This window comes from Apteryx rowi, unplaced genomic scaffold, assembly GCF_003343035.1.
Source record: "Apteryx rowi isolate R43461 unplaced genomic scaffold, aptRow1 scaffold_53, whole genome shotgun sequence".
NCBI classification, from domain to species: domain Eukaryota; kingdom Metazoa; phylum Chordata; class Aves; order Apterygiformes; family Apterygidae; genus Apteryx; species Apteryx rowi.
Genome location: NW_020450794.1, coordinates 2,385,873 through 2,413,517, shown reverse-complemented (window position 1 = coordinate 2,413,517; position 27,645 = coordinate 2,385,873). Strand labels below are relative to the sequence as shown.

The window sequence follows — 27,645 nt, the reverse complement described above, 5'->3', positions numbered from 1 at the left end:
AGGCCTTTGAAATGTGGCAGAGATAGCCTTGGGCCCAGGGAGGTGCATTTTGCTAGTTCGCTTCACATTTAACAAAGTTAAAAGCTTTGAAAATTGCTATTCCTCATCTGTGGTTTAAGTTGCTTAATTCTGGCAAGCTGCCCAAAACTCTGAATGTTCCCATCATGGCAGAAGGCCAGGAATTGCGAACTGGCCGTATCCTGGTCTCTCCTCTGTGCTTTCGGCGCCGATTGTGGAGGAGCAGAGACTTCAGCCCGCGTGCCACTGGGGCGAGTGGAGAAAGCCAGTGGACACGAGGAAATAGGAGATCACTCCTCTCCTGAGAGCAGGAAAATGAGGCCCCATCCCCGCGTGTGACCCGTTGGTACTGTTATATTACAAATATACGTGATCAGCAGAGAATGAACTCAGCATTCACTTCGGCTTGATGGGATGAATTATATACCTGTTCCTGCTTCTTTTGTTGAAAACATGTCATTCAAGACAAAGGTTAGGTGACCTCAAGGAAGAGAAGGTAGAGGAGCCTCAGCCAATCCTTTTGTAACACTTGAATCTCAGGAGGAGTTTGCTAGGACTTTTTTTTCCTGACTGTACTGACCATCAGGTGAAATTTCTTGTGCATAAGTAACCAAATTCTTTCTGTTGTCTCAGATTTGCCTCTCCTTTACCACCTCATTAACATAATCTTTCCCTTGCTGTTAGCTAATAAATTTAGGGCTTCTCAACCTGGTGAGTTAGCTATCCTAACTTCCTCTGCGGATACTGTTATTCTCTGTTAAGAACATCCACAGGGGGAGGTAGTTGTGGATGGTTATTCAGCTTGAAATAAACAGTCTGTTGTCTTCTTAATTAATTCCCATGAGCAGACAGGCTCTGTGTCCTGTTGCCCAAGTGATGAAATTGTCTCAGTAGTTGAAGTGTTGTGGCTTGTGGTTCTGAAGGTTTGGAGTTCAGTTCAATAATGCTTGCATTTCTTTTTACCCTTTAATCCCCAAACAATGAAAACCAAACCAAACCCTTAATGTAAAATCCTATGCTAAGAAAAAGTTACTTCCTTGCTAGACAAAGTAAAAGCTAAAAGAAAGTTGCCAGGTAATTACAAAAATTACAAAATTAAGTGCTTAGAAGTTTTGAATTGCCAGATTTAAGGTTATGTCTGTTACTATAATCTCTCCCATTTTTGTGTGCACTGTGTATATAGATTGTATATAAATATACACATTTAAAGACTACATGCTATGTTTTTTCTACTGGACCACTTCTTCAGTAAGTTCTCAGAGCAGAACTAACCAGACCCTGTAATAGAATAGGTGTCTGTATGGCTGCCATCTTATTTTTCATCAAAATTGGAAGTTGTTTGAAGGAGGAGGATGGTCTCTTTGTTACACAGGATGAATGCTGCATGGCACAAAGAGCCTGGACAGAACTCATGGCATTGGACTTCTGTGTGAGACGGACCCAGCCACCTAGTCCAGTATTTGAGGTTATGAATTGCATGTTCCTGTCCTCTGGGTGTCCAAGTCTTGACTTGATCTTAACTTGGTCAAGTCTGAAACTTGATTTTCAGTTATTCAGAGCACTCTGGATTGCTCCTGGAGTGTGGAGAAGGTGCAGTTGCTTTGGTGGCATGCTGTGAATGCATACACCAAATTCTTACTTGGTAGATAGAGTCTCTGAGTTCTCATGATAGTTGATTCACTTTATTGGTTCAGGCAAGTTATTTAATTTTGTCTCAGTTTCCCTAGTTGTGAAATACCAGTTGTGAGTGTCTCTATTGTGTCGATGAGCTCATTTGCCCATTGCAGAGTGCTCTAATATTGTATGATGACTATCACGTCTGAGATCCCAAGGAAGTTCAAGTGCTATGTTTGGATCATAGACCTTAAGTGAAGCTGAGTACTGTACACTGTAAAATAAGGATAACAAGAAATAATGAGCAACATCATCTTACCTTGAGCAGTGAGACAGACAGGGATGGTGTGAGAAGAAACTGGTAGTGATGATTAGAATCAAAAATAGCATCAGAATGCTTGTTTGAGGGGCTGGAGAAGTAAAAGTTATGTGGAGCAAACTAACTCAAACACGAGGACTTGCTAAACCTTGCAGGTTGGGACCAGGAGTGACACCGTGTTGAAGCTTTCCTTGCTCTCTACCCTAGGACAACCCTTATTTATACGGTCTCCAGCTGTGTGCAGCACAAAGTGTGTAAGTTTAGATGTGAGACAGCAAGGGAGAGTGGCAAGCACTAGGAAGCGGTGGCTGTATAGGAGAGGGAATACAATAATGGGCTCTTGTGGTGCGTGTGCTTCTTGATCACATGCATTATCCTCACGAATTCTTGCATGGGTCCGAAGTATTCAGTTAAACACTGCATCATATGGTTAAACATGCTAAAAACACTAAAAATAAACATCCCCCCAACTATTTTGAGAGGGAAATTTGGGTGGAGTAAACCTTGCAGGAAATTATTCCCTCTCCCAGCATGTCACTCCTTTCCGCAGGGCTGCAAGCAAGTGCCTTCCGTGCCTTTTGCAAAGCCATGTAATTTGGAAAACCACCGAGGAGACTATCCAGGCAGCCTTGATTGCTTTCTTCTTCTTCCCAGACTGAGCGGGTCTGTTGTTGTCTAGAAAGTTACGTTTGTTCCATATCCTGGCAATTTAGATAACATGTATGTGCTGTTGCTGCTTTCCTTGTCTTTTCCCAGGCATAGTTTGGAAAAGTTCTTTCCAACCTCATGACCACCAATATATGTAACAGGCAACTGAAAACTCTTAAGAATGAAATCATTTCACCTGCATCACCGACAGCAAACTTGAGGCATGTCCCAAGGATTCACCTTCCTCCTTACATTCCAAATCTTGCCAGGTTCAGACATTAGAGCATCATGTCAGGTTGGGCAGATGTCTAAATATTAAGGTTGCGATTGAATATAGAGTGGTTTCATTGTGCTGAAATTAAACCTGTTAAATCCTTCTTTTGATAAACAATTAAAAGCTTATGCCTAAACCTTTTAAAGTAAAAGTTCATATTTTGTTGCATATCCATAATAGCTGAAGGCGTAGCCAGAAGAACAAGGAAAGCAAAGTTTAAAGATGTCTGGTGCTGGAGAAATCCGGGATTTACCTAAATACTTGCTATTAATCATATATAGGAAACAAATTTAGTGAATCTATAACTCTTACAGGGCAGCTGAATTTCTAGATTTGTCATATTTAAGGACAGTAGACTTTGGAGAAATTTTGTGCAATCATACCCAATGTCATGCAAAGTTAGAAAATATGCTGTTAAACTGACTTGTTTGTGTTAGGGTTGTTAGATAGCAGAACTCCTAACATTTCTTTTGGGGAAATGGGAATGAGCAGTAGATTATATATCTAGCAAACTTCTCTAATACTTGGACCTACCTTACCTACTAGAAACAAAAGAGCAGTGCCACTTGTATTTTGTTGTATCACTGAAACCATCATAATGTTTTGGTGACTTGCCGCTTAAAAAAATAAACAGCCTCAATAGAGAACATATCCTCATGGCCTTAGTCGTACTGAGGTTTTATTCCATCTTTAGAAGAAAACACGAAGCAGTTTTAGTTCATCTTGACAGTATTGATTTCCATATTCTATTTCTATCCTGTTACTAGTGAAAAATCAGCTTTTGACTTACACCTGGACTGCTCCACAGCCCAGAATAAACAAAATTGAATGCACGTTGGATACACACAGCCCTGCCAAAGGCATAAATGCTATTAAATGAGCCATATGCAATTTAGAATAATCCTGTGCTGGGCAGTTCTTATGGGTAGAGCCCTGTGTTTGAAAAATAAAATTCTAGGATAGTATTTTGATTATATCAAATAGTCTGTTTGACTGAAATGTATTGGCTGGCTTGTCTCTATTGCACCTTCATGGCAGTTTTGAGACCACATCTCGGTTCAACTGAGTTTCCCTAACTTTTTCTACATCCAGCTGTATGTGTCTCACCTCACATTTTGTCTCACCTCACTATGTGCCGCTTTCATTTACCTCATCTTGCATTTTAATGGTTTCACAATTTTCAGTGAGCTAGATGGCATTGCAGCTTTGGTAAGGGCAAGGGAAAATCCCTTTTATTTTGCTCAGTCAGAGAAGGAAGGGACAGTTGCCTGTACTTGCTAGTTGAGAAACATAACTCATTTGTTGATTGTTTGCAGGTCTTCCCTAGTCTGCCTTGGAGCCCTATCTCCATCTCAGCTTCCTCTCCTCGTGCAGTTAATTAGCCTTCCTAGACTGTTCTCTCAAGTCCTGTCCTCTTTAGGGAGTTGTGTTCATTAATATAAAACTCAAACCTCATAAGTTGTCTACCCAGATTCCCACCGCTGTGATGTACTTTTTTTCCTTACTCCTCTGTAGGCCTCCTCTCAGCATCTTTCTCTTCCAGCCTTCATCACTGCCTCTTGCTCTCTTCAAGTTCCTCACCCCTGTGTGGTGGGTTGAAGAGCTCCCGAGAGTTATTCAGACTGAGTCCCTGCTCTCTCCTTTCTGGCTGCTCTGTGTTTCTCGTGGGGGTTCCTGTCACCACCTCCCAGCTGGATTGTCTTTTCCTCTGGAGCGCTGGCCAACATGCGTCAAAGGCGCAGCTGGAGCCCAGCCTTGCTAACCATCAGTGTGCCTGGTGCTGTGTTCCTGGGAGCAGCAAAACAATTATTTAAATATTTTGAAATGTTGAGAAGCAGCCTAATATTTAAAGTGAAGGTTCGCTTGGTAATGTAAAGGAATGGTCTGGTGGGATGACCTCCCACGAGGAACAATGCATACAGTAGAAAACATATTAATTTAGCTACCAGCACATGTAAAAGAGGAATAAAGTAAAGGCACTGTTGACTGTGAAACAAAGATATCCTGAAGCTAGCGCTGACTCCAGCTGGTACATCCACCCACACGCTGCTGCAGGTGGATCTGAGCTGGCGTGCGAGGGACCAGCTCTGGTTGCTCGGCGCTTGCCACACAGCAGCTCATCCGCCGCTGGCGGCCGAGTGGTTGCGTTGGAGTTGGTAACTCACCTCTGGGCGAGCGGAGCTGGCGTCTGCTGGGCGTATCTAAAACCTTTTCCATGGTGTTTCCAAACGAGTTTTCAGGGAATTTGGCCTAGCGCAGTTGTGTAGTTGGTGCTTAAAAGAACGGTGTAAGAACAAGCGAACTATAAATTTTCATTTCATTTAATCATTTCCTACCAATCTTACAGAACAAATATTTGCTAGAAATAAGCGGTGGTATTTGTGTTTGCACTGAACCTGTGAACTAGTGTGCACAACCTGCAGGTATGGAAAGAGAAGGTTTTCCATAATGGTATTTCACCCAAAAAATCAAAACTTTTTTGGTGATGCCAAATGCTTTAAGCACAATTCTGCCATTATTCAGATTTCGGCAGTGTCTGGAGTTGAACACTTTATCATAGGTTAAATAAAAAACGTTTTGACTCAGGGGGTGAATAATAGCATAACATTATTGTATTATTAACTTCACCTTTATCCAGACAATTTGGAATACTAGATCTGGAGAGAAAGCAGTATATTATTTCTGCTTTATCAGCTAGAGAAAAAGAAATTGTAAAATTCTATTGTGCACATGCTAAAACCTTGCACGTTGTGGATGAAGTACTTTTAGAAGAACTTAAGCCAATGGAAGCACAAATTTGGAAAAAACCCTCTAACTTACAGTTAGATTTTCAAGGAATTGTAATTTGGATTGAATAAATCAATAATTTGTAAATAAAATTCTAAATTCAACTAAATGTATTGATATTACAGCTTTTGTTGTCCTTTAATCGCTCCTATAAAACCTAGTTTTAAAATCACTTAAATATTCAGTTTATGTTAGACGTGTTGAATTAAGACATTTAAGAGGTAATTTTGCCTAAAGTCATTTCAGAGTTAACTGAAAAGAATTAGATGGTGACTGGAACATTTAACACTGCTGTGGAGGGATTCAGCAACAAATAAAAAATGACTTTATAGTTGGCATTTAATATATTTGCTAAGTAGTACTCTACAGTTTGACAGGTGTAGCTCTGTGCTTAAAATATTACTGAAATAGAATTTTTCTGTATCATGACAGTGCTATTTTCATCATTTTCTCCCAGCTGTATTACTTCCGTATATATAGTTTAGATATCAAATGTATTTTAAGTAATGTACCTTAAATTTGGGGTCAGTAATTAATTACTTTTTTCGCTTCAGTTGGTAAAAAAAAAAAATAAATAAATAAATAAAAAAATAAAAAGAGAGGCAGAACCTGACCATCGGTACATCACTGGGAATCTGGAGTAACTGTCCGGAGGCTCCTAAACAATGTTTGTTACTCTGATTAGCACTGGATGAAAGCATGCCATGTATTACTACTACTTCTTCCCTATTTTGTGCATCTCTGCTAAGATGTTAGTTCAGTGTAGTTAGACATATTTGTCACATCATTAAAAGATTTGTTCACACTGATCTGAATCGTTGACAGGATTAAAAAAAACCAACAACTTTCCAAACGAGTTATTTTATACATATGATCTGGTATTTTAAAATATATACATTTTGTGCATGCTAAATTAGTTGGCAGCGCTTCTCTCTGAGGATGAGGTGGGTGTGTTTATAAAACAGCTTTTCGGGCTGACTCTCAGGGGAAATGAAAAATTACTTTCCTGGTTCTGTAAATTTTCTTCCCCACCAGCAGTGCAACCATAAATCAGTTTGCAGCTAGCGGATAATTGCTGAGCACTGACATACTTTAGTCAAGTGGGGGCATCGTTGGTCTTTCACAAATAGGCAATATGGCCAAAAGGATTTGCTTGTTCAACTGAAGTGGCTGTGATATAATAAATTACTTGCTCTGTTTTTTTGTCTTCATTTGGGGACTCTCTAGCCATAAGGTGCATAAATAGTATGTTTGTTTTATATATACATTTTTAATTATATTACCCTGACAAAAGGAGTGGCCTCAGTTTTTTCTCTGTAATTCACTCTTTGGATTTATATTAGTCTGATAGCTCTGTCTGTTTACTTACATCTAAGAACTTTTTAATGTGAAAATATTTTTGTACTGAAATGAGTGCGCGTTTCTTGAAAGCATCAACTGCAATTAGTAAGTTCGCCGCTGAATTCAAGAAACTGCAGACATGCTGGTAAATGCCAAATGCCTGGCCTAGGATCCCTTTCTTATTTTATTTCCTTGTAATTCTTTTACTATGCTAACAAAGGTGTTAATAAAAGTATCAACATACAGTTTGGGGAAACAACTAAGGATGTTTGTTTGGAAGCACATCTGATAGGATTTATGTCCCAATTCCTTTTCCCACTAGCAAAAAGCAAATCTCTAAAAGAGAACTGTTTGGTTATGATTGGAAGTGACTGCTCCCAGACAGCGCGCTGGGGTCACTTGTGTGCAGCAGCCCACTTAAACAGGAGGAGCGGAGCTGGAAAACGTACGCTCGAGCGTGTACAAGATTAATGCATTAATCATATGTCATGCGCACAGTGACTTTGATCTTCACACGGCAAGAGTAGATCCCAACTTGCGGTAAACCCTGACCCCAAGATGCCTTGCTTTTGCTGCCGGCTGAATGGCATCTTCATTAAAAGTGAGAGGGCTTGCAGGGGTGCCTGCGTTTTGGGGGACCTTTTGGAGGGCTCGGAGCGTTGCGGTGTTTGGGGCGGCCGTTGGCAGCTTGTGGCCCGCGTAGCTGCGGCCTTCGGGGACGAGCACTGAGGGCGACGGCTGGCGATACTGCCTTGCGATGGGCGTCTCTGCGAGCTGCAGGCATTGGGAACTGACAGCTGTGAAGGACCTACACTCACATCAAAGCGTACAGATCACCTAGTTAGGTCAATTAATGTTAATTCTCTTCTTCCATTAAATTCTTTTATCTTCTTCTTCTTTTTTTTTTTTTTTGCCTGTTCTCTTTTGCAGCCAAGCCCAATACCAAGTCCTGTTCTGGGGAGAAAGCCAAATGCCAGTCAGTCACTGCTCGTGTGGTGCAAAGAAGTTACAAAAAACTATAGGGGAGTGAAAATCACCAATTTTACTACATCGTGGAGAAACGGTTTATCCTTCTGTGCAATACTGCATCACTTTAGACCAGATCTCATGTAAGTTGTACAACTTCTGCATGTATAAGCTAAGTCTCAAACGAAAATGCAGCGGTTAAGTTTACATAAAAATCAAATCACTGTTCATTCCTGGTGTCGAACTGTTCCACCCTTTTCTTTTAAACCAGGAGCCATCCTTTCTAAGAAAACAGATTACGAGTGCTCAAACTTCCTGACCTCTTTGCTCTCCCTAGCTGCCTAAACGGTTGTTCCTCCCCTCTATATGATTTGATTTTTTTTTTTTTCCTTCTTCTTAATCTTGTACAAAGAACTGACTTCAAGATGATTATGAAAATTGTGCTCGTGTTGAAATGAGATGAGAGAAATCAGCCTGTAGCTCTTTGTACGCTGACAAGGACGGATTACCTCATGGTAAATTTGGTTGTCAAGGCCGGCCTCTAGTCCCTGCCTTAACTTCTCTTTTAGATGGAAAGCTTCAGGCAATGAAACATGTAATCGGTGCTTATTTATTTATTTATTTACTTATTCCTTTAATTTTCCACACTATTAGTTTTGTTGATTGAATTGCTGTGAAATTGCTAGTTACTGTATGATATTATTGTATGTCAAATTTTTAGATTCGGTTTGTTTTAAAACTGCTGCTTTTATCAAATACTGTACGTACCCACTGTGCCATTTTCCCCCTCAGTGACTACAAGTCCCTGAATCCTCAAGATATTAAAGAGAACAACAAAAAGGTAAGAACTGCTGGGAAAAAAAAAAAGACATAGCTTCAATTTTGGCTTCACGGCAGGTTTTTATTAATTTGTGGAAAGTGAGGTTGTTTGGTAAGGTCATAACTGCAGCTCACAGAAGGCATTCAGCCTCCCGTGGCTCAAATCGGATGCGTTATTGACTCTAGTTTGTCCTGGTCTTTAACATTCACGACAAGCGCGAGGCTGCCATCGGAGTTTAATGTTTGTGTGATGGCCTACATTAACTGCGAAGAGAGAGAGAAGGGCTGGGTGGTACTTCGTGATCACTTCGCTTATTTTTCCAATCAGACACTTAATAAAAAAGAAAAATTAAGAACGTAGGTGTTCTTGGGTTGTCTTACCTCAGGCTTCTCTTTCCATTGCTCTGATAGGGCTCCTTGCATTCATCACAGTCAGTGTTGCTCTGATAGTGACTTTTCTAGCCTTAAAGGTAATATTTTATGTCAACTTTTATACTGTATAATCAGCTAGGCGAAGTGGTGGGTGTCACACCTAATTTTTATGCTATGAGAAAAGCTTAGGATGAAAAGTGTTGAAAATAAACCGATATATTAGAAAAATAGCTTGTAGTATTGTGCTGGGCAGCTGTTTTAAGCCATTTCTGAGTTGTATGTTTGTATACCTCTGTGATCCAAAGATGCAAAAAGATGAGCTCAGTTTGGGACTTTATTTCTGCTCACTATTTTAGACGCATTGCAAACTTTGGGATGTGGCTGGGTTTGGCCCTAGGGACACGTTTAGAAATGATAATTTTCACACAAGTCACTGATAAAAAAATCGTTCCTAATAATCATCTGAAAAATGGTTTTAAGTAGCTTTCTTCTTGATGCTGTGATTTTAATTTTATCTTGCTTTACCAATACTGAATTTAAGTAATTGGGATATATGTATAAAAATATATTTTGTATAAATTAATTATATTCATTATTATATAGCAAGTATAACTAGGGAATGTTAGACTGTAGATACGAGGAATTTTTGAAGGTGCTTTGTTAAAATTAGTTTGTGTTTAGGGTAATTATACTATAATGTGTCTGGCCACTTAAGTATTATCCAGGAAGTAACTCATCATTAAAACAGTGCTTAAGCACTATAAATAGTGAAATATCTCTGAACTGACATTATCTAGTCAGTGGTTTGGACAACGATATATTTTTCATAATAACACCGGGTGTTAGGATGCCCGAAGTGCATTGCCCATGACGTCACAGGGTTTTCTGTGACCATGTGTTTTTGAACTTCAAGTTTCCTTGGTTGTGCCGCCTAATTAACCAGGATGATTAAAAAAAAAAAAAAAAAGGAATGAATAGATTGTTAATTAAAAACGTTACCTGGAAAATCAGCACTCTCTTAGTTATGAAACTGTGCCGGCAAATGGGGAGCGAAACGTTTTAGCCCGTCTCTAAGAGGACGTGGTTCCCAGGACGGCAGAAGGGAGGGTGGCCGTCGTGGGGCCCTTTCTTCTTTCACCGCTTTGCAGCCCTTCGCCCGGCGGCTGTGCCGAGGCTCGCGGTTGCGTCCTGCCGATTTCTTTCCCGGGCTCGCACGGCTCTGCCCACCAAGCCCAGGTGCCCCTGCTTGCAGCGAGCGCAGTGTGGGGAGCGGCGGCCGCCCGTCCGTGCCACGCAGACACCGAACGCGTTGGATGGGGTTTCCTCCTAACCAATTAAAATAACATCAGTGGCTGAATAGGACAGTTTTCTTTGTCTGAAGCATCTCTTTTTTTCCCCCTCCCAGGAAGGCAGGGAAGAGGTGACTGTGACCATAGATTAAAGGTTAACCCATAGGAGTGTATCTTTTAGAAATGTGTGACCTTGTGTGCATTAAAAAAAAAAAGAAGAAAAAATGTTAAGAGACAACTATTTCAGTGCATTTTCCGTGTCTAATTGCACACGGAAATGTACTGTTATGAAAAGCACCTCCTCAGAGTTTCCTTATAAAGCACACTAGTCATTTGCCAAATCGGCGCTGCCGCTGATGCCGAATACAAAAGCTCTTTACCTGTGACACCCGATCTTGACCAATATGTCAGTGTGTTACATAATGGGGAAATGTTGAGAATACCGCCCGTGGTGCTTGTGCTGATAGATTGCAATTGATGTCTGTCAATCAGCGTGCCGGGAAATTAAAAAAAAAAAAAAAAAAAAACTTCATCAGGAGATAGGTAGATTTGTCTTGTGTCCTTCTGGATACGTATACATGCACTACACGTATGCGTGTATATGAGTATCTTGTAATTTCCACAGCACAATTCCATCTCAGAAAAAAATATTCTCAGCTGGTCCGAAGAATTGTGGTTCTACTTAAATCTCTTAAATAGATCTAACTATCCACACAACCTTCTTTACAACAATAACTCCCCAATTCTTTTTTACTACATACATCGGATTGTTAATAAATAATAATGAATAACATATTAAAATTACGGCATACAGGAAGTAGAGTCCCTTACAAAGGCCAGGAATTTTTCAAATTACTAATAACATGTCCTGCACTTTAAAAATGTAAGCTTTTAAGCTGCACTTGGCTGAAACTTGAAGGGATTGAAAAGGCCAAGAATGGAAGGGCACAGCAATATGGCTGTAATCGTAATGCTCCATTTTTAATTACTTTGTTGTTTTTTGATTCGGAGCATTATTGTTTGGAAATGGTAATATATCTCCTGGATGTTAGATTGGCACTTTAAATTTTTGTGACACTTTTGTTTGCATTTTTTCCAGTTTTGGACCATTTCTATTAAATTCCTCAATACATTTGTACTCAAGTTATCGTCTTGACAAAATCACAGAATCACAGAACGGTTGAGGTTGGCAGGGACCTCTGGAGATCATCTAGTCCAACCCCCCTGCTCAAGCAGGGTCACCTAGAGCAGGTTGCCCAGGATCATGTCCAGGCAGGTTTTGAATATCTCCAGAGAAGGAGACTCTGCAACCTCTCTGGGCAACCTGTTCCAGTGCTCTGTCACCCTCACAGTGAAGAAGTTTTTCCTCATGTTCAGATGGAACTTCCCGTGTTTCAGTTTGTGCCCATTGCCTCACGTCCTGTCACTGGGCACCACTGAAAATAGTCTGAAAATACTCCATTTCATAAGGAAGGAATCCATTTCAAATATACGTTTAAACAGGAGAATTCAGAATTGCAAGGATAGCACTGAGTAAAAATGGAATTATCTTCTTACCTTTAAGCTGGCAGCCATATTTTTATAGCAGGTGTTCATGTTCACATCTACTGTTAGATTCCACAAGAACATAAGCACAGGTTTAATTGTATGTGTAGGAGTTGCTTGTTGACCTCAGCAGGATCACGCAGAAGCACAGAGCTAAACATGCATGTAAACGTTTGCAGAATCAAGGCTTAGTTAGGCCTCTGGTTAACAAAATATACTTTGACTTGGAGAATTCTGTATCATGTCATACTCCGTTAATACTGTGTGCTTGTTACAGACACTAGACATTTATGAATATACTGAAAAGTCAAGATGCCACCAGCTTTTCTAACAGTGAAGAAGAAGCCACCGCATATTGCTGTGTGGACATGTACAGAGCGTATGATTGCTATTTATAGAGCTAATGACTGTGAAACGGGTGCAGACCAAATTGCAAATATCTGCATGCCAATCTAGATGTCTTGAGTCCTTCAAAAGCAGATAAGCAAAAATGCATATTGCCCACAATGAGAAGGAGAGAGCATAGGAAGTAAAGATCTGGCATCCCTGGAAAACTACTATGTTTAATCTCAAACGTCACCAGAAGAACTTAGCAGGCAGCAAAAAGTAATTGCAGCTGTATCAAGAATATCCATCATTCCAAATTAATTTCTTCTGCTTTAGTATTGCCCATTCTAAGCAAGCGCCTTTCCTAACGACTCTAAAACACTGTCCCCACCTTCATTTTACAGACCCTGGGATATATTCCTTGGATTTAGTTTTATTAGCATATAAATAAGAAATTAAGAGTATAAAAGAGTTCAGGTCAAGTCATGTCTGTGGGCTTGGGCTGCCTGGGACTGCTAAGCCCATCCTTCGGTCCTTTCATTCTTGAAATGGTAACTCCCACTGCCTTCAGTGTGGGGCAACAGGTTATTTATGCCACTGAAGCAGCCCTGACCCACTTAATCAGCAGAACAACAAATCCTGGGGCTGTGCTTGGTCCTGGGGAGAGCACAGGCAGCTTGCTACACTTCCCGACCCCAGCTGTCTTCTGCCAGCGTGTGCCTGCTCACCGGTCCTGTGGCTCACGCTGCCTGCCCAGGTCCCCCCGCCGCTTGCCCTCAGTTCTCTGTGCTCGGCGCTCCTTGTGGCTGCCGCTTCCACCCCTCTTGCCTTCCTTGCTGCTTCCTCCAGGCTGGTCCTGCTCTTCCCGCTCAGTCCCAAGACCAGCTAAGTGACAGCTGTCCATCTTCCGCCATCCCAATTTTTTTCCTTTCCTGCCACGCCTCGTTTTCCTGCTGTTCTGCTCATTCTGGAGCTGTGTATCACCAAGCATACCATGCGTATTTTCCCCGTTTACTCCTTCTCTGTGTAAGCACAGCTCCACTTTTATAAATGGCATAGCAATCTCTCATAACTGACCTTTCCAAAAGATGCTTCTCCACCAAAGACCAGCAAAAAAAAAAAAGAAAAAAAAAGGAGATTTTAGGCCAAATAATTTTGCACAGGGAGAGCCAGAAGGGCTTAGAAATAAATTATTCAAATAATTAGTATGTATAGATAAACTCTCTGAATCCTTTGTTATATAGATGTAAGAATTGCTTAACCAAAAATGCTTTGACCAGTTATATCTGAGCACGAGGGGAAGCATACCAAATTTTGAGAAGATAAATTTCAGTGGTAAGAAGTAAGGGAGAAAGTAGAGTTGGAAACTGACTTAAAGGGAAACTCTTTGGCCCGTGACTCTGGAAGGACTCCAGGACATGGTAAGGAGCGTGAGAGCACCTCCTGTTCTCAAAGCAGCTAAAATAACCCGGCCTGCCACGAGCAGACCACGCTAGACCCCCATTCTAACTAAGCGTTGAAGATTTACTATTATGAAAGGTAATGCTTTGAAAACGAAGAGGATATCATACCATAATTAATTTCTCTTTTCTTTCTTCCACCCTTCTGAAACGATATAAATTGCAGAAACCGTGTAAAACTGGGACAGACCTGAAGTCAGTGGTACATTTTATTGTTTCCTTGCAAAAGAACAGGTTCTTTTCCATGTTTTAAAGTCAGCATCCTTTTGCTGTTTTTGTTCAAAATACTGTAGGAATGACTGTTAAGATTTTAGAATCCTTCAGAAGAGGATAAAAAGGAGATGCAAAATTACTGGGGGAGGAGATGTCTGAGTGCTTTAAACCTAACAGGAGGCCTTTTTAAAGGCTTCCTTGAAACACAATATTGTCTTCCAGGGTTAATCCAGGATAGTAATAATTAATTGTAAATTGAGAAACAGCTTTAATTCTTCAAAACTAGAAAAACCTGATGCACCAAACCCACTCTCTTAAAGGGCTAGCAGAAATAATACAATGTGGCCTCACATACTGAGAGGCTTTCAAACTGCTTAGCTTTTAGAAAAAAAAAAGTAAAGTGAGACTTAAATTCACTCTCCCTTTTCTATAAATTTAGCAAGAACAGATGTTTTAAAAATGCATTTTTTTGCTGAATTGGTGTGATTTTTGTCTTGTATCAAGTAATCTAGGGTGTTGTTCTTTTTGGCTATCTGGACATACTTTTTCATCAACACAAATCACTGCAATTACATGACCAGTAGAAAGGAGAAGGTTGATCACCAGTGATAAAACCCAAGATGGATTAGTGTCATGTTTCTTATATCTTTGTTCCTTATCTTAAAAACCCATCCTTAGCTGCTTTTTCTTTTGTTCCAACTCTTACACTTTTTTATTTGCTTGTTTCCTGCTACTTGAGTGAGAACCATTTAAGATATTAGTAGGTTTTCTTAATGCAAACAGAAGGGTTTTTAGGTTGCACTTTCATGCCCATCTTTTTACTCATGATAGTGGCTATATTTTGAGTAACAAAAGATTTTATTATACTATGCTAGTATGTTAAAAATGCTTAAAACAGTGCCATTTGCATGCCTTTACTGGTCATATTCTCTTGATTTGCATTCCTATGAAGCTATCCTGGAAGATATCTAGAATCCATCAGGAAAAATCTATGAGTTCAGAGACATTGGGTTGTGCAACAAAAAATAGTAACTATCATACCAAAATTTACCAAAAGAATAAGAAGTAACAGATCCAAGCCCATACCTGTTCCTGTGATGTTGGCTATGTTTATTTTAACTAAAACTTCTGCTTGTGTTTCGTGATCTTTTATAATATGTAAAAAAACTACTGTGCTGTAATCTTTCTTTTGTCTATTTTTAAAGGCATATGATGGGTTTGCCAGCTTAGGCATATCGCGACTGCTGGAACCTTCTGACATGGTTTTACTAGCGATACCTGACAAACTGACTGTTATGACCTATCTCTATCAAATAAGGGCTCATTTCTGCGGCCAAGAATTGAACGTGGTTCAAATAGAGGAGAACAGCAGTAAAAGCACATATAAAGTGGGTAACTATGAAACGGACACCAACAGCTCTGTCGATCAGGAAAAATTCTATGCGGAGCTGAATGACCTGAACCGGGAGCCCCAGTTGCAGCAGCCGGACAGTGGGCTGGCGGACTTTGCTTCTCAGGACGACTCCGTATTTGTAAATGACAGCGGCGTTGGAGAATCTGAGAGCGAGCATCAGACCCCTGATGACCATTTAAGCCCGAGTACAGCCTCCCCTTCTTCTCGCAGGACTCGGAGCGACCCAGATCCGCAAAAATCCCAGCACAGCTCTGGAAGGACTTCTGCATCGGAGGAGCTTGGGAAAGGCGGTAATGCAGACACAACACAACTGCAGCCTGTGTTGGGAAAGAAGAAATTGCTGAAAGCTGACACTTTAGACTTGAGTGACTTTCCACATGTCGGCGATCAAAAGGAGGATGCATCTCCCACAGTTGCTTGTGAAGATGGTGACAAGAAAAGGCACCAGAGTTCAGACAGTCCCACTGGTTTCTCAGAGCAAGAAAAGCTGGGACATCCAAGATCCACCGAGAGCGCAAAAGCAGATCCCGGTTCGCCTGGCAAAAAGCCGAGTTTGTCTCCTACTTCTAAACTGGGATATTCCTATAATAATGATGCAGATCTGGCAAGGAAAAAGCGTGCTTCTCTGAGGCAAGCAGAATCTGATTCTGACCCTGATGCCAGAACAGCTTTAAATCATGCAGATCAAACTGCAAAAACAGCCCAGGTAAGAAACTTCAACTTTCTGTGTGCATATGGGTTGGTGTGGAGTTTCCGGTCAGGTTCTTTCTCCATGATTGTGATTTACACCGTACCTGCAGTATAAATGGCAGGGTAGGTGGTATATTCTTATTGTTGGACAAACCATACAGCTTTAGTAGCAGAAATATTTAGACTAATATATGATGCTGAAAAAAGAGCCATTGCATGAAAAAAGAATTCATAGCAGTCCTTTATAGGATTTGTCCTACAGTAAATTTTTCCAACCTGTCTCCAATTCAAGTAAGTAAAGTTGTTGTATTCTCAAGCAGCTCAAAGAAGGTGGCTTCAAGGCTTTGGCCACTGACTGTGGAACCCCCAGCATCTTTTTCCTGAATATTGCGTGCTGAAGCAGTAAATGAAAAAGTGTTATTAATTCACTGATCCATATTCAAAAAAATATAATGTTCTGAATGCCTTGGAATATACCGCTCATATTTCCGAATCTTATCTGAGAGACCACGTGGCCTTGTGAACACAGCCCACCATGGTGAGGTAGAAACTCCTGAATACTAAGTTGTGCTGTTGATTGAGCAGCCTCAAGCATGTTACTTAACTGTAATATCAGTTTTCTGATCTGTAAAGATAAAAAGTATATGCCCACCTACCTTGCAGATTTATGGAGAGGATGAAAGCTGAATATTGTATAAATGCCGAGCATTATCAGTGAATAGTATCATCACAAAAATATGTAAAAAATGTTATCAGCCCTGTTTACAAAAAATGTCAAACCAGACTCATAAGTTTATCCCCCTAAAGAACTTTCTTTAGTTTTGGTTTTGTTTGGCTTTGTGCCATTAGTTCTGATAAGAAAAAAATGTAGACAATCTTTCAGTATTGTGGATTGGTTCAAACATTTTTACATTTTTTTCCCCCAAGTAAGCAACATGAGGATTCATTTTATTGTAAGAGAGACAGTCCATAGGTGGATGGTAGTAGACAAAATATTAGCTCCATAGTCAGCTAATTTCTCTCCTTTAATCAGTGAAGTCTCATGAAGTTTTTCGTCATCATCTTCTCTGGGCACTGGATGAGAAAGGAACAGTTTGGCCAACACAGAAAAATACAACAGGGAGAGACAGAGAGAGACAGTCTTTTCTACTGCGATTTTCATGTGCAAGAGTGTAGTATGCCAAGAAGAAGGAAGAGATGGCTTTAAAGACTTTTCTCACTTGTTAATCTTCTGTGGGTTTGTACGAAGTAATAAAATCTCAAATATGAACCTCAAACTTAACCTCAGTGGTCAACTAGAGTCAACGATTTCACTTTTCCCCATAGCTGTTGCAGGAGCAGAGCCTGCAACATCTGCCTCAGTTCTAGCTCATGGAAAGGCCTGGAGACGCGTTTTCCCAGAGTCTTCATAGCTGAACTTGACTAAGAAGTCAGCAGTGTACAAAAATACTTGGGAGTATCATCTCAGCTCCTTTTGCCTTTGCAGATATCCCCCTTCCGTTATTTCTACTCTGAACGGTAATCAGTCATATGTGTGAAGTAGGGACTTTCCTGTGGATATGCATAAATGAAACAGAAGATACTATTGCTGTTTGTTTTTTTTTACCTTGTATCCAACCTCTTTGTGTTCAATTTAAGTTATAAATGAGAGATACCCATTTAAGTAGCCAACGAAGCATTATATTTGCATACATATTAAAGTAAATAAGTAAACACATAGCACTTTTAACATAGTTAGCTTCCATGAAGCCAATTATTTTTTTTCCACAGTGGCAGTTTAAAGGCATTAAATGTTGATAGAAATTAAGTTTTAAGGGGAGGGGAGGGCACTCTATTTACATTATAAAGGCCTATGACTTTTCTTTAATTTTATATTTTGATCATCTTTACTTTTCATTTCTATAGAAGGCTCTGTCACCTCATGAAACTGTAATCCCTGTGACTCCTGACCTTTATTATAAAGGAAGGCTCCTGGCTATTAACTACTGTATAAATGTTAAGTACCCAGGGGCTACCTTGCTGTTAATTATATTTCTTTATTTTTAAGCAACGAATGTTGTCAAGACAGGAAGAACTTAAAGAACGAGCAAGAGTTCTGCTTGAGCAAGCAAGAAGAGATGCAGCTTTAAAGGCGGGGAATAAACAGCTAACCAATACGGTCACCCCGGCCCGCAATAAGCAGCTGAATGATGTAAGAAATATTGGCCAATGTGGCACTTTACATAGTTAAAATTCATTGTACATGCTTACATTTTGGTGGAGAGCATGTCCCTGCAGAATATTTTTTTCCTATGCTGAATGTCTCAGTGCTCCAATGTGTCATGTACCCTTAGTTCGCTTTTAAAGCCTGATTGATTCTCTTGCTGTTACAGCCAGTAGAAAGGTGCCTTAGACGTCACTGGAGGCAGAGGTCTGAGAGCACCTTCTTTGATTGGCACTGCTGTTTCTAATGGGAGGAAAAACAAAAGTTACTTGTTAAATGGCAGTGGAGTAATTTATGCTATTTTTGATTACCTCTCTTTTTTTCAGTTAATGTAAATGCATTCCCCAAGCCTGTGATGTAAACTACTCGCTACTTCATAAGTGTTACTGCAGTGAATGAGGCTGCTTGTGACAGTCTTGTAAAAGAGTTGGTGGAACAGTTCCTTTTTATCATGAAAGTGGATTATGCTGGTGAGATGGGAAAGTGGAGCTGGGCAACAAGCTCCAATGCCCAAGAAGCTATGGTTGCACCTCCAGTGGCCTCAGTGGTGATCTGGAAGGATGCATATTCTCTGGAGATGAAAGCTAATCAATTTTTATGCAAACCTTCGCAATGCAGGTTTTGTGATTCTAACTATTGTGCGCTGGAGACTGTAGTGTCAGCTAAGAATGTAAATGTAACTGAAAAATAATGATACAGAGAAAGCGTCTTTCAGAGGTTAGTCCTGAGGGAGAGATTCTGCTTTTTACGTAAATGAGATCACACAGTCAGAAAAGGAAGAGAGTGATTGTATATCTCATTTCATTCTCTAAACTGTCTTGGATCTATGGCGTACATACCTTTTCTTAGGAAATATTTCCTGCCACAAACTGGCAAGCATTTCTCTTCATTTTTCTTAAAAATATAGGTATATATGCATACATGCCTTATTTGCATAATGATAAAATTATGACAACGATGTGATTATTTTGTATTTAACTTTTTCCTAGATAACTATAAGTTAGTATAAATTTTGCTTTGGAAGTTTTGGTTGATTCGTTTATTTAAACAGTTTTTCATATGCCGAACTCCATTATAGGAGGGATGCTATAGGGAACTCAGATAGGAACAACTGTTGGAACTGCCCAGCATTTTTTGTTGCAAGCCTCTATTTTCAAAGTTTTTATAACTTTGCTGTTATTTAATTGTTTGAGCTGAAATTTTCCATGTTGGCTCTCTGCCTAAGGGTAATTTCTTTTGTTTTGGACTTAAGAAAAAAACCTGTTCAACTTTCTCAGAGTTAGTTTGGATGAAGCACTGTTTTATCCATGTTAAAAAAAATCTTATGGGAAGAAGGTTCAAACCCCTGGAAGAATCTGTTCAAAACAATCCAGGTTGCACCAATAGCACAAGCTCATTAGAGAGCCTCAAAGTTCAGAATAGTTAGTAAATATCAGAAAAATGTGTCTAAGTGGACACAACACAGCAAGACTTTCTTTTACAGTTGCTCCGCTAATGATCAGGGCCCATTTGAATACACATCATAGTACTGGAAAGCAAAGCTTTCTCTCTTGGGCTCACACTAGTCCTGCTGATGATATCCAAACAGGAAGAAGAGAAGAAACTACCCCACTGGAATACGGAGGAGAGGTGCCCCAGGTAGATGGCAAGGAGGTAGACTACAGTGTGAACTTAGACAAAAATGTGTCCAGGCCATGAGAACCAGCTGAAGGATAAGAGATAGGGACAGAGTTTTCAGGGCGAGAGACAGGGCTGTGTAGTTCAGGAGGCCGTCTTGCCCATGGGACCTGGTTTCATTTCTTGCAAAAGCAGAAAGGTGAATTAGATGGAGGATTGCAGGAAAGGGAAGGGCAGTTTTGTAGGTATGACAGCTGCCTGTGATTTTGCAGAACCAAAGTCTCTTGCTGCCTGTATCATCAGTTCTTCATGATGTTGGGAAGGTAACTTGAGCCCAACATATTCGAGGTGGCAGATTCCTTGTTTTCTGACTTCCACCCTGGGATTCTTGGGGGCTGATTTTTGGAAGTTTGGAACGCACCCAGCTGTAGCCAAGGCAATGAGAGTGATGCTGTGAACAAGTTGTCCAGGCCTCTCTGAAATCCTGAGCTGTCTGGAAAAAAACAGATATTGGGCATCTGAGCAAGGGCATTCTTGACCTCAGTTGCCTGTAAAATGGGGATAACAATAGCTCCCTACCTCATAAGGGTGTTGTGGAGATGTGGTTTGGAAGCTCTTAGATACAACAGTACAGAGTGCCCCAGGACAAATTAATAATTCTGTGTTCAGAGAAAAGTTTGAATAGTGAATGATGAGGGTGAAGTGAAATATTGAATAGTTGTTCATTCACTGAGCATTGTCAGTCATAGCCACTGAATGAAACAAGCGTCCCGAAGGAAAAAAATTGTATGGATTATGCAATTAAAGACCATATGAAATACACACAATGAGAACTAATGCGGGATTTTATAGCTAACCTAATACTGACATTTCCTAACTTTTGAGTGCTTGACTTCCCAAGCTCAACACTCTCCTAATGTATTTCAGTGAGACATATGTATTGCGAAGGGAAGCGTTTATAATGGAGATTGCTATGTTATATTGTTTTTATGGTTTATGCATTATATAAAACTGACAGGTTATATGCCTATCCATATGCATGGGTGCTCTGAACGAGGATGTGAATATATACATCAAAATACTTAGAACGTCAGATACATATTTCTATGATCAGCTGTTGATTTCTGTTTGAGGAGCATCATTTTTCTTTAACATAATTCATGGTCATAGAGAGGAGACTTTTTAATTTAATGTAGTTATGCCAATTTACTACAGGCTATTGCTTATCTGCATCTTGAAAAATAGTAGAGACTACTTCTATTCAGGGTTAATAGTAAGAACTTTGACTCAAGCATCTTTTTCTAGTTTATATTAGCAGAGTGTAGGTGTCTGTCCCACCTGTGTGGAATAATGTTCAGTGTGTTGTCCAAATCACACTGATGCTAATGAGAATCTTTCCACACTTTGTGCTGGGAGTTGGAATGGGCTGTTTTTTGGGATGGGTTGAGGGGAATTCAAGAGAAAAGCCTTAAAATAGGAAGATCTGGTTTTAAACAAGAATACTTCAAAGAGATTCTCCAAGGTCAGTACTTTCAAAAGTAACTCTTGAAACTTGCAGTTGCACGTTTATGGATACTTTCGTGAAAACAGCATAATGCAACCTAGACTTTCAGAAAGAGTATGCTCTAAAAATCAGTCAATCCAGCTAAGCCTGCAAAGTCATTAGTCACTTTTGAAAAATCTTGTTTCATAGGCTTTGCTGTACTTCTTTACACTCACCATAGGAGAACTATGAATGGCTCTTTTCCTAGTAAACAAGTGAGAACTATATATGGTGCATGGGGTTGTATTGCTGCTTGGAGTCAAGAAAAGGGAGGAAATTTCCAAGTCCATTCCCTCATCATAAATATGGGTTTCTTGCACTGTCATCATTTGGTGTGTGCTCATCTGATTTGTTTTGGTAGCAATCTTTTTTAAAAGACATTAGTGTTGCAGTTTCCCCTCTGAGCGCAGAGAGAATATGTTCGACCTTCTTCAGCCTAAGCCTTACCTTTCCTGTGGTGGAGTCAAGACTGCGTGATTTGTTTCAGTAGTCTTATGCTTCTGGCTTGCTTTTCATTTTTATTTTTATTTTCTTAAATCTCTGTCGTCTCTTTATTGGCTCCTAAATGGTGTTTCATGAAGTACTGGCCGTTTTCCCTTGATGTGTCCTTTCTCTTGGCCGTTTACCCCATTTCCTTGAGTTTTCTTCCTTGCTGCTGTGTCTTTTAGTCTTCTCATGTTTGTACTCTGAGGGTAGGCCCATATCACTATTTTCACTTGCTTTACTCAGAAATTGGTGAAATTGTGGGAACAGAAGATTAAGACACTGAATTTGCTCTTATAGCTTTTAAGCTATTCCTCTGAATCTCATACTTCGCATTACCTCCCAGGCTGTACCCTCTTCCCCTTCTTTAGTTTGTGTCTCCTTGTGCTTTGCTCTCTCTCATACTGTTCATTTCAGCAATTTGTCCTATGCATTTCAACTCCTTTTCCTCTTCTTTTTTTCCTGAAATCTGCTTTCTTTACTCTTTCTTGTCTTAGATGTCTTCTCTCTGTGCCTTCTGCCCCATCATCTTCCATCACTGTTCGTTTCACCTGATTTAGTCCTATCAATCTCTGCCTGCTTCCTCAAATCCTATCTTTTTAACCCAATTTCTTTTCTCTCATTTTTTTCTGGAGACAGTTTTCACTGCTAAATCTGCTCCTTTAGTGCTTCTGAGAACCATGAGATCTTCAAGCTGTAGTGTGTAAGCCTGTATGCAGGTATTGAGCCTAAGAAGAGGCTGCATTGATCAGAAACGCCTTGAAAACGTGCTCATGGTTTGGGGGGAATCATAGGTATGGCCTTAAAATTAATGCAGCATTTTGGAGGCTAGAAAGTGAACTTAAGAGCTCTGTGAACATACTGACAGACTTACCTGTTCACCTTGCAGATCTCCTTCTTCCAGATAGATTTACAGACAGCTCTACCTTCCTGCTGCTGTTCTTGATGTAGGTGCACTTGATGCAGGGGTACTTTTGCAAGACATTTCTGTTATTTCCAGTCTGGCATAACAGCTGCAGTCGCTTAACTTTCAACCCGTAGAGCCTTTTTATTGGTTTCCTCATTTTTATTTAACTCACCTTTTCTCGTGATTAATATTACAGTGCTCGGATTGGTATAACTGCTCCCTGCAGTTATAGTGTAAAACATCAATCTGTAGTGATGGTCGCTAGCAGCTGGGGCTTGATTGGGATGAGGTGTTGGAAAGGTGAGGAGACTGGAGCTGGTCTGTGCAACCTAACTGGTAAAGTGGCAAGCTAGAGGGGACCAGGACCAAAATAGGAAATATTCAGGAAGAGCAGGGCTAAAAGATCTTTTTCCACTAGGGACCTTTCCCTTACTGAATCTGGAGCGGAATCCATAATTCTTGAATTTCAGCCTAACTCCGTTGTCAGCAAATATCTGTGAAGGCCAGTGGCAAAATATTTGTCTTATTCTCCTTTAATGACTGGTCCGCATAAAGAATGGAAATTTCCTGCAGCCGTCGTTTACTCTGTAAACTCAAATGGCTATGGTTATGAAGCCGGTGTGATTACAGAGAATGGAATTAGGAGTTAAGAAATGCACAGGCAACTTTAATTAACCTCCTTTGTGTATATGCATTATGATGCAGTCTTTAATTATGTGATCACATACTATTTTCCCCAGAGCAATTGTGCCTCATTTAACTCAGAGGATTGAGGTGATGTAGCAGGCTGTTTGTCCGCAGGAACTCTGTCCTTTTGGTTGCAGAAACTGGAAGGTGTCCAGTGAATGAAGCAGGGATTGCAAGGAGCAGAAGGATGAGGTCATGATTAAGGCGCTTGGAAGAATTAAACGTAGTGCTGCCTTTGCCTCCGAGTTCCCGACCAGGGCTACTAAGTTATTTGAACCAAACTTTCTCCAGGTGGTCATTAATTGCATATCCTTCCTTTCTGGAGGTGAAGGTTGGACTTGCAGGTGTACTGAGCATCCCAGTACAGTTTGTGAGGGAAGTCAATGGGAGCTGTGCTTTAGACATGGAAAGGACTGCTTAAAGCTTAGGACACTGAAAAAAGCAGATAATAGGCTTCCCTGAGCGAGCACCCAGTGTTAGATCCTTTTAGCTGGATCTCTCCATCTCGTTTCTCATCTGAAGAGCAGGGTAATAACACCACCACAGGGTGCTGTGAGAAGGGAATGTGATTAATGCTTTTGAGGCACTTAAATGCTATAGTGATGAGCACAGTAGAAAAGCCCTTGAAGAAATTAATAATTCTGCCTACAGAGCAGGATTTGAATATTGTGTAGTAAAGAATTGTGCAACAAATTGGTGGGCCAGTGAAACACGGAAAATAACCAGAGTGTTGAACACCATTGAGTCAGAACTATCAGTTCTAGACATAGGGATATAGTAAAAATATATGGTCGCGCCATGACAAGGCTCTATTCCAATGAATACGCAGAGAGATGAAAATTAAGACTGTGCCCAGCACTCTTAACTTCTGGTATCTCCTAAATCATGTGTACCTGACTTAAAATTACTTGTTTTTTGTGAAGTAGACAGCTTTAGCAAAGAGTGCCCTATAGCACGGAATTCATCAAAAATAATGCTTAGCTGGAAAGGGGGGTGATATTCTTTCTAACACAGGCCACAGATCTTCCCTGAAGTTATTAGGGTTTTGCAAGAGCCGAGGATTCCTCCTCAGTGAATTTAGGTGCAGGACTGGGCCCTTCATAGGGGTTTGGCCAAAGATTTTGGATATTTAGGATCTAGCATAGGTGTTGGGACGCAGGGCTTGACTACTATGACACCCCAAGGGAATCACTCCACATTTTTTGCCTCTTGTAAAATAGGAAAATGGTAATTCTTCTTTCATAGCAGCATTGTGAGGATGACTGTGCTAAAAACTGTGAGGGACTCAATTTATAAAATATTTAAACCAGATGAATATAAACTGAAGGGGTGCTTTCAGAGAGCAGTTGTTATACTTCTGCTGTGCTTAAATGCAACTGTTGCTAGCCTACTTACTATACAGGGAGATACTTGTTATCCTTGCTACCATTATTTAGTATTTATTCAAGTGAAATGACAGTTATAGCTGCTTAAATATAAAAAATATGTTTAAAAGAGCAGTGGGGACTATATTCAGCTTTTGTAGTAGAATTTGCAGATAGGAAGTAGCTCACCAAAAAGCTGTTACCTCCAAACAGGCAAACACTGTCTGCATCCAGTAGAGGAGATAGGAGGAAAGTGTTATGCTAAAAGGTTGTTTCTTTCTGCTCGGAATATTGCTTTTTGTTACTCGCTTGCTCAAAGGACTTGTTGCAGCTGTATCTAATTCATATTTAATAAGCTCTTTCTACTTCAGGTATCAATCTGTTTTGCCTATTACTTTTCATTTTCATAAATATTTGAGTACAAAATGATAACTTTTTTTGCATATGCCGTGGACCAGTGGAAATGGAAGTCTTTTTAGAAAACCTTCAGAAACCGATGAAAATCTGAAATTAGATGAATTTGTATACTTTAATTTTGATTGCATACATTTGCACAGAGATAGGATGTTCCATCAGTAATAAAATGAACATAAAACATGATTTTAAATGCTCAGAAAAAGCTTTATTAGACAGTTCCATTTATTGGCCACATCCTGCAATAATCTCCCTGCCCTTCAGAGCAAATAGGCTCCTAACTATCCTGCTCTAATATGTGACCAAAAAGTATACTGTAAACAACACATACGGGGGTGATGCAGAATGCAAATTCACAGTAGACAACAGAAATCAGACCTTTTAATTTGACTGAAAGATGCCTTGAACCTAATGGACCAGTGCAACTATTGTTTGCTCCAGATATTTTTAACAGATTCTTGAAAGTGAGTATCAGATATTCTTACTGAGTAATTTTTATTTACACTCGAAACTAGTTACACTGCGTTAGGAAAGGCATCTAGGTCATCAGTGGAAGTTTTTGCAGCCTTCCTAGTTGGAAAATAAATGTGATTGATTGAGGTGGCAATATTCGTTCATTTAAGGAAACACCACCAAGTTACTCCTAAATTATTTTTATAAGAAAACTAAGAGAGAAAAGCTGATCTGTATTAATTAGACATCCACCACATATTTATTGAGGTGTAAGACTTTGCAGATGGCAACCTTGGTCTTTTAATATTAATTGGAAAATATTGATTGAGAAAAGACTAGTCTGTCATGCTGATAATTGTGACCAGATTTAGATATGATCATGAGATCTTCTTGAGATTACAAAGAAGCAGTTACCATCTAATTGGTAAAAAAGATTGAACATTATTTTGGTAATCCCTGAGCTTTGGTAACTTATTCCCCCTTGTTCATTTATATGTCTTGTATGTATGCCACTATAAAGTGGTTAAATATGGTTTAAGCTGATAAGACTATGCTGTATAGTATTTACATTTCATGAGCATTCCAAGTTTTGTAGCTGTTTTAACCACATACTTTTCTTTAAATGAAGGTTAGGCCTGCTGACTGAACACTTCAAAAAACAGTTGAACTGATATTTATTTCTTTATAACGACATGCTAAGGTTGAAGTAGCCCCATCTCGTTTCCTTGATGGCGAAAACAAACAAGTTGCTTTATTTCACGTTATTTGATACGTGAAAAATAAAAGATAATCTGTCACTTTCCAAGAAAGTCCTACATCTTTTGACTTCGTATTTGATATGTTTGAGCACTTTCTTACTGTGTAGTTGTGATATTTCACTACGCAAAAATATCAGGGTATACAACTCCCTGTTGTAGCTGGGAAAACAAATCAATTAGTACAAGGGAAACTCATTTCCCAGTAGAATTAGTATGCACTGTCACTTTTGTACCAGGAAGGGCTTTATGGATAAAGTGTAACCTTTGGTAACGCAAGACAAATGTTACGCAGTTCAAGTTTTAAATCTAAATGCTTGAGATTCTCAGCTGCATTTTATTGCTATTATTTCCATTATCTGTATCTGTTTACACCAGTCAAGCATCTGGCCTAAATATAAATATGCAGTTGCTTGTTATATGGAGGTAAATTTAAGGTTGCTGCGGAGTCTGCAGCCATAACGTTAACATGCAGAGTCACATAAAATATACTGTCAATTTATTAACTGAATTTTAAGGTCATCTGAATGACACTAGTTCAAAAACTTGAGTACTTTCTATCTGATTGTAAATATCAGCAAAAAAGGGCTCAGTATTTCAGAGCTCTGCTTTTGCGTGCGGAGCGAGCCCGAGACCTGCTCGCATCTCGAACGCTCTTTTTATATTGCAGTTAATAACTGTGGCCACTTTCTGTATGGATGTTCAGCGCACGCTGTTGTGAATCCCAGGATGATATCGCCATTACTTAGAGCTGTATTTTGCATTGCCTAGTCTGTTATTGCTCAGCATGCACAAGGGTAGAGTTAAAATCTTTATTCATTTCAGTTAAAAATGTTTCTTTTGTTCTCCTTATCATGTTCTGGCTTTCCCAAGGATATATGCCTTGAACGAAGAGTCACATGTGCATTACTAATTGTGTGCCATTGTATTTACAGTTCCTAGTGGTGGCACTGTGAAGCTACTAATTCTTTTGCTTCACTTGATGTAAAATAATCTGAGTGTCTTTGATAGCAGCGAAACAGTATTAATTGTTTTGTACATTTCTTGGTCACTCGTCTTAGGTGGTCTTCATAATCTATTAGAACTTCCAGCCAGATTGCTGTAATGTCATGCCTCCAGCAGC

The 27,645-nt window shown here is 39.8% G+C and overlaps 1 protein-coding gene across 8 annotated transcripts in view; it reads left to right on the top strand.

The window, feature by feature from the left end:
* EHBP1 (EH domain binding protein 1) overlaps positions 1–27,645 on the top strand; it is a 222,703-nt gene that overhangs the window by 134,334 nt on the left and 60,724 nt on the right. For all 8 annotated transcript variants that reach the window (XM_026080724.1, XM_026080728.1, XM_026080727.1 and 5 more), the window contains 4 exons: positions 7,932–8,110; positions 8,760–8,808; positions 15,198–16,112; positions 18,144–18,287. In XM_026080724.1, the coding sequence (XP_025936509.1) occupies positions 7,932–8,110; positions 8,760–8,808; positions 15,198–16,112; positions 18,144–18,287 (1,287 nt within the window). The remainder of the gene's footprint in view (positions 1–7,931; positions 8,111–8,759; positions 8,809–15,197; positions 16,113–18,143; positions 18,288–27,645) is intronic.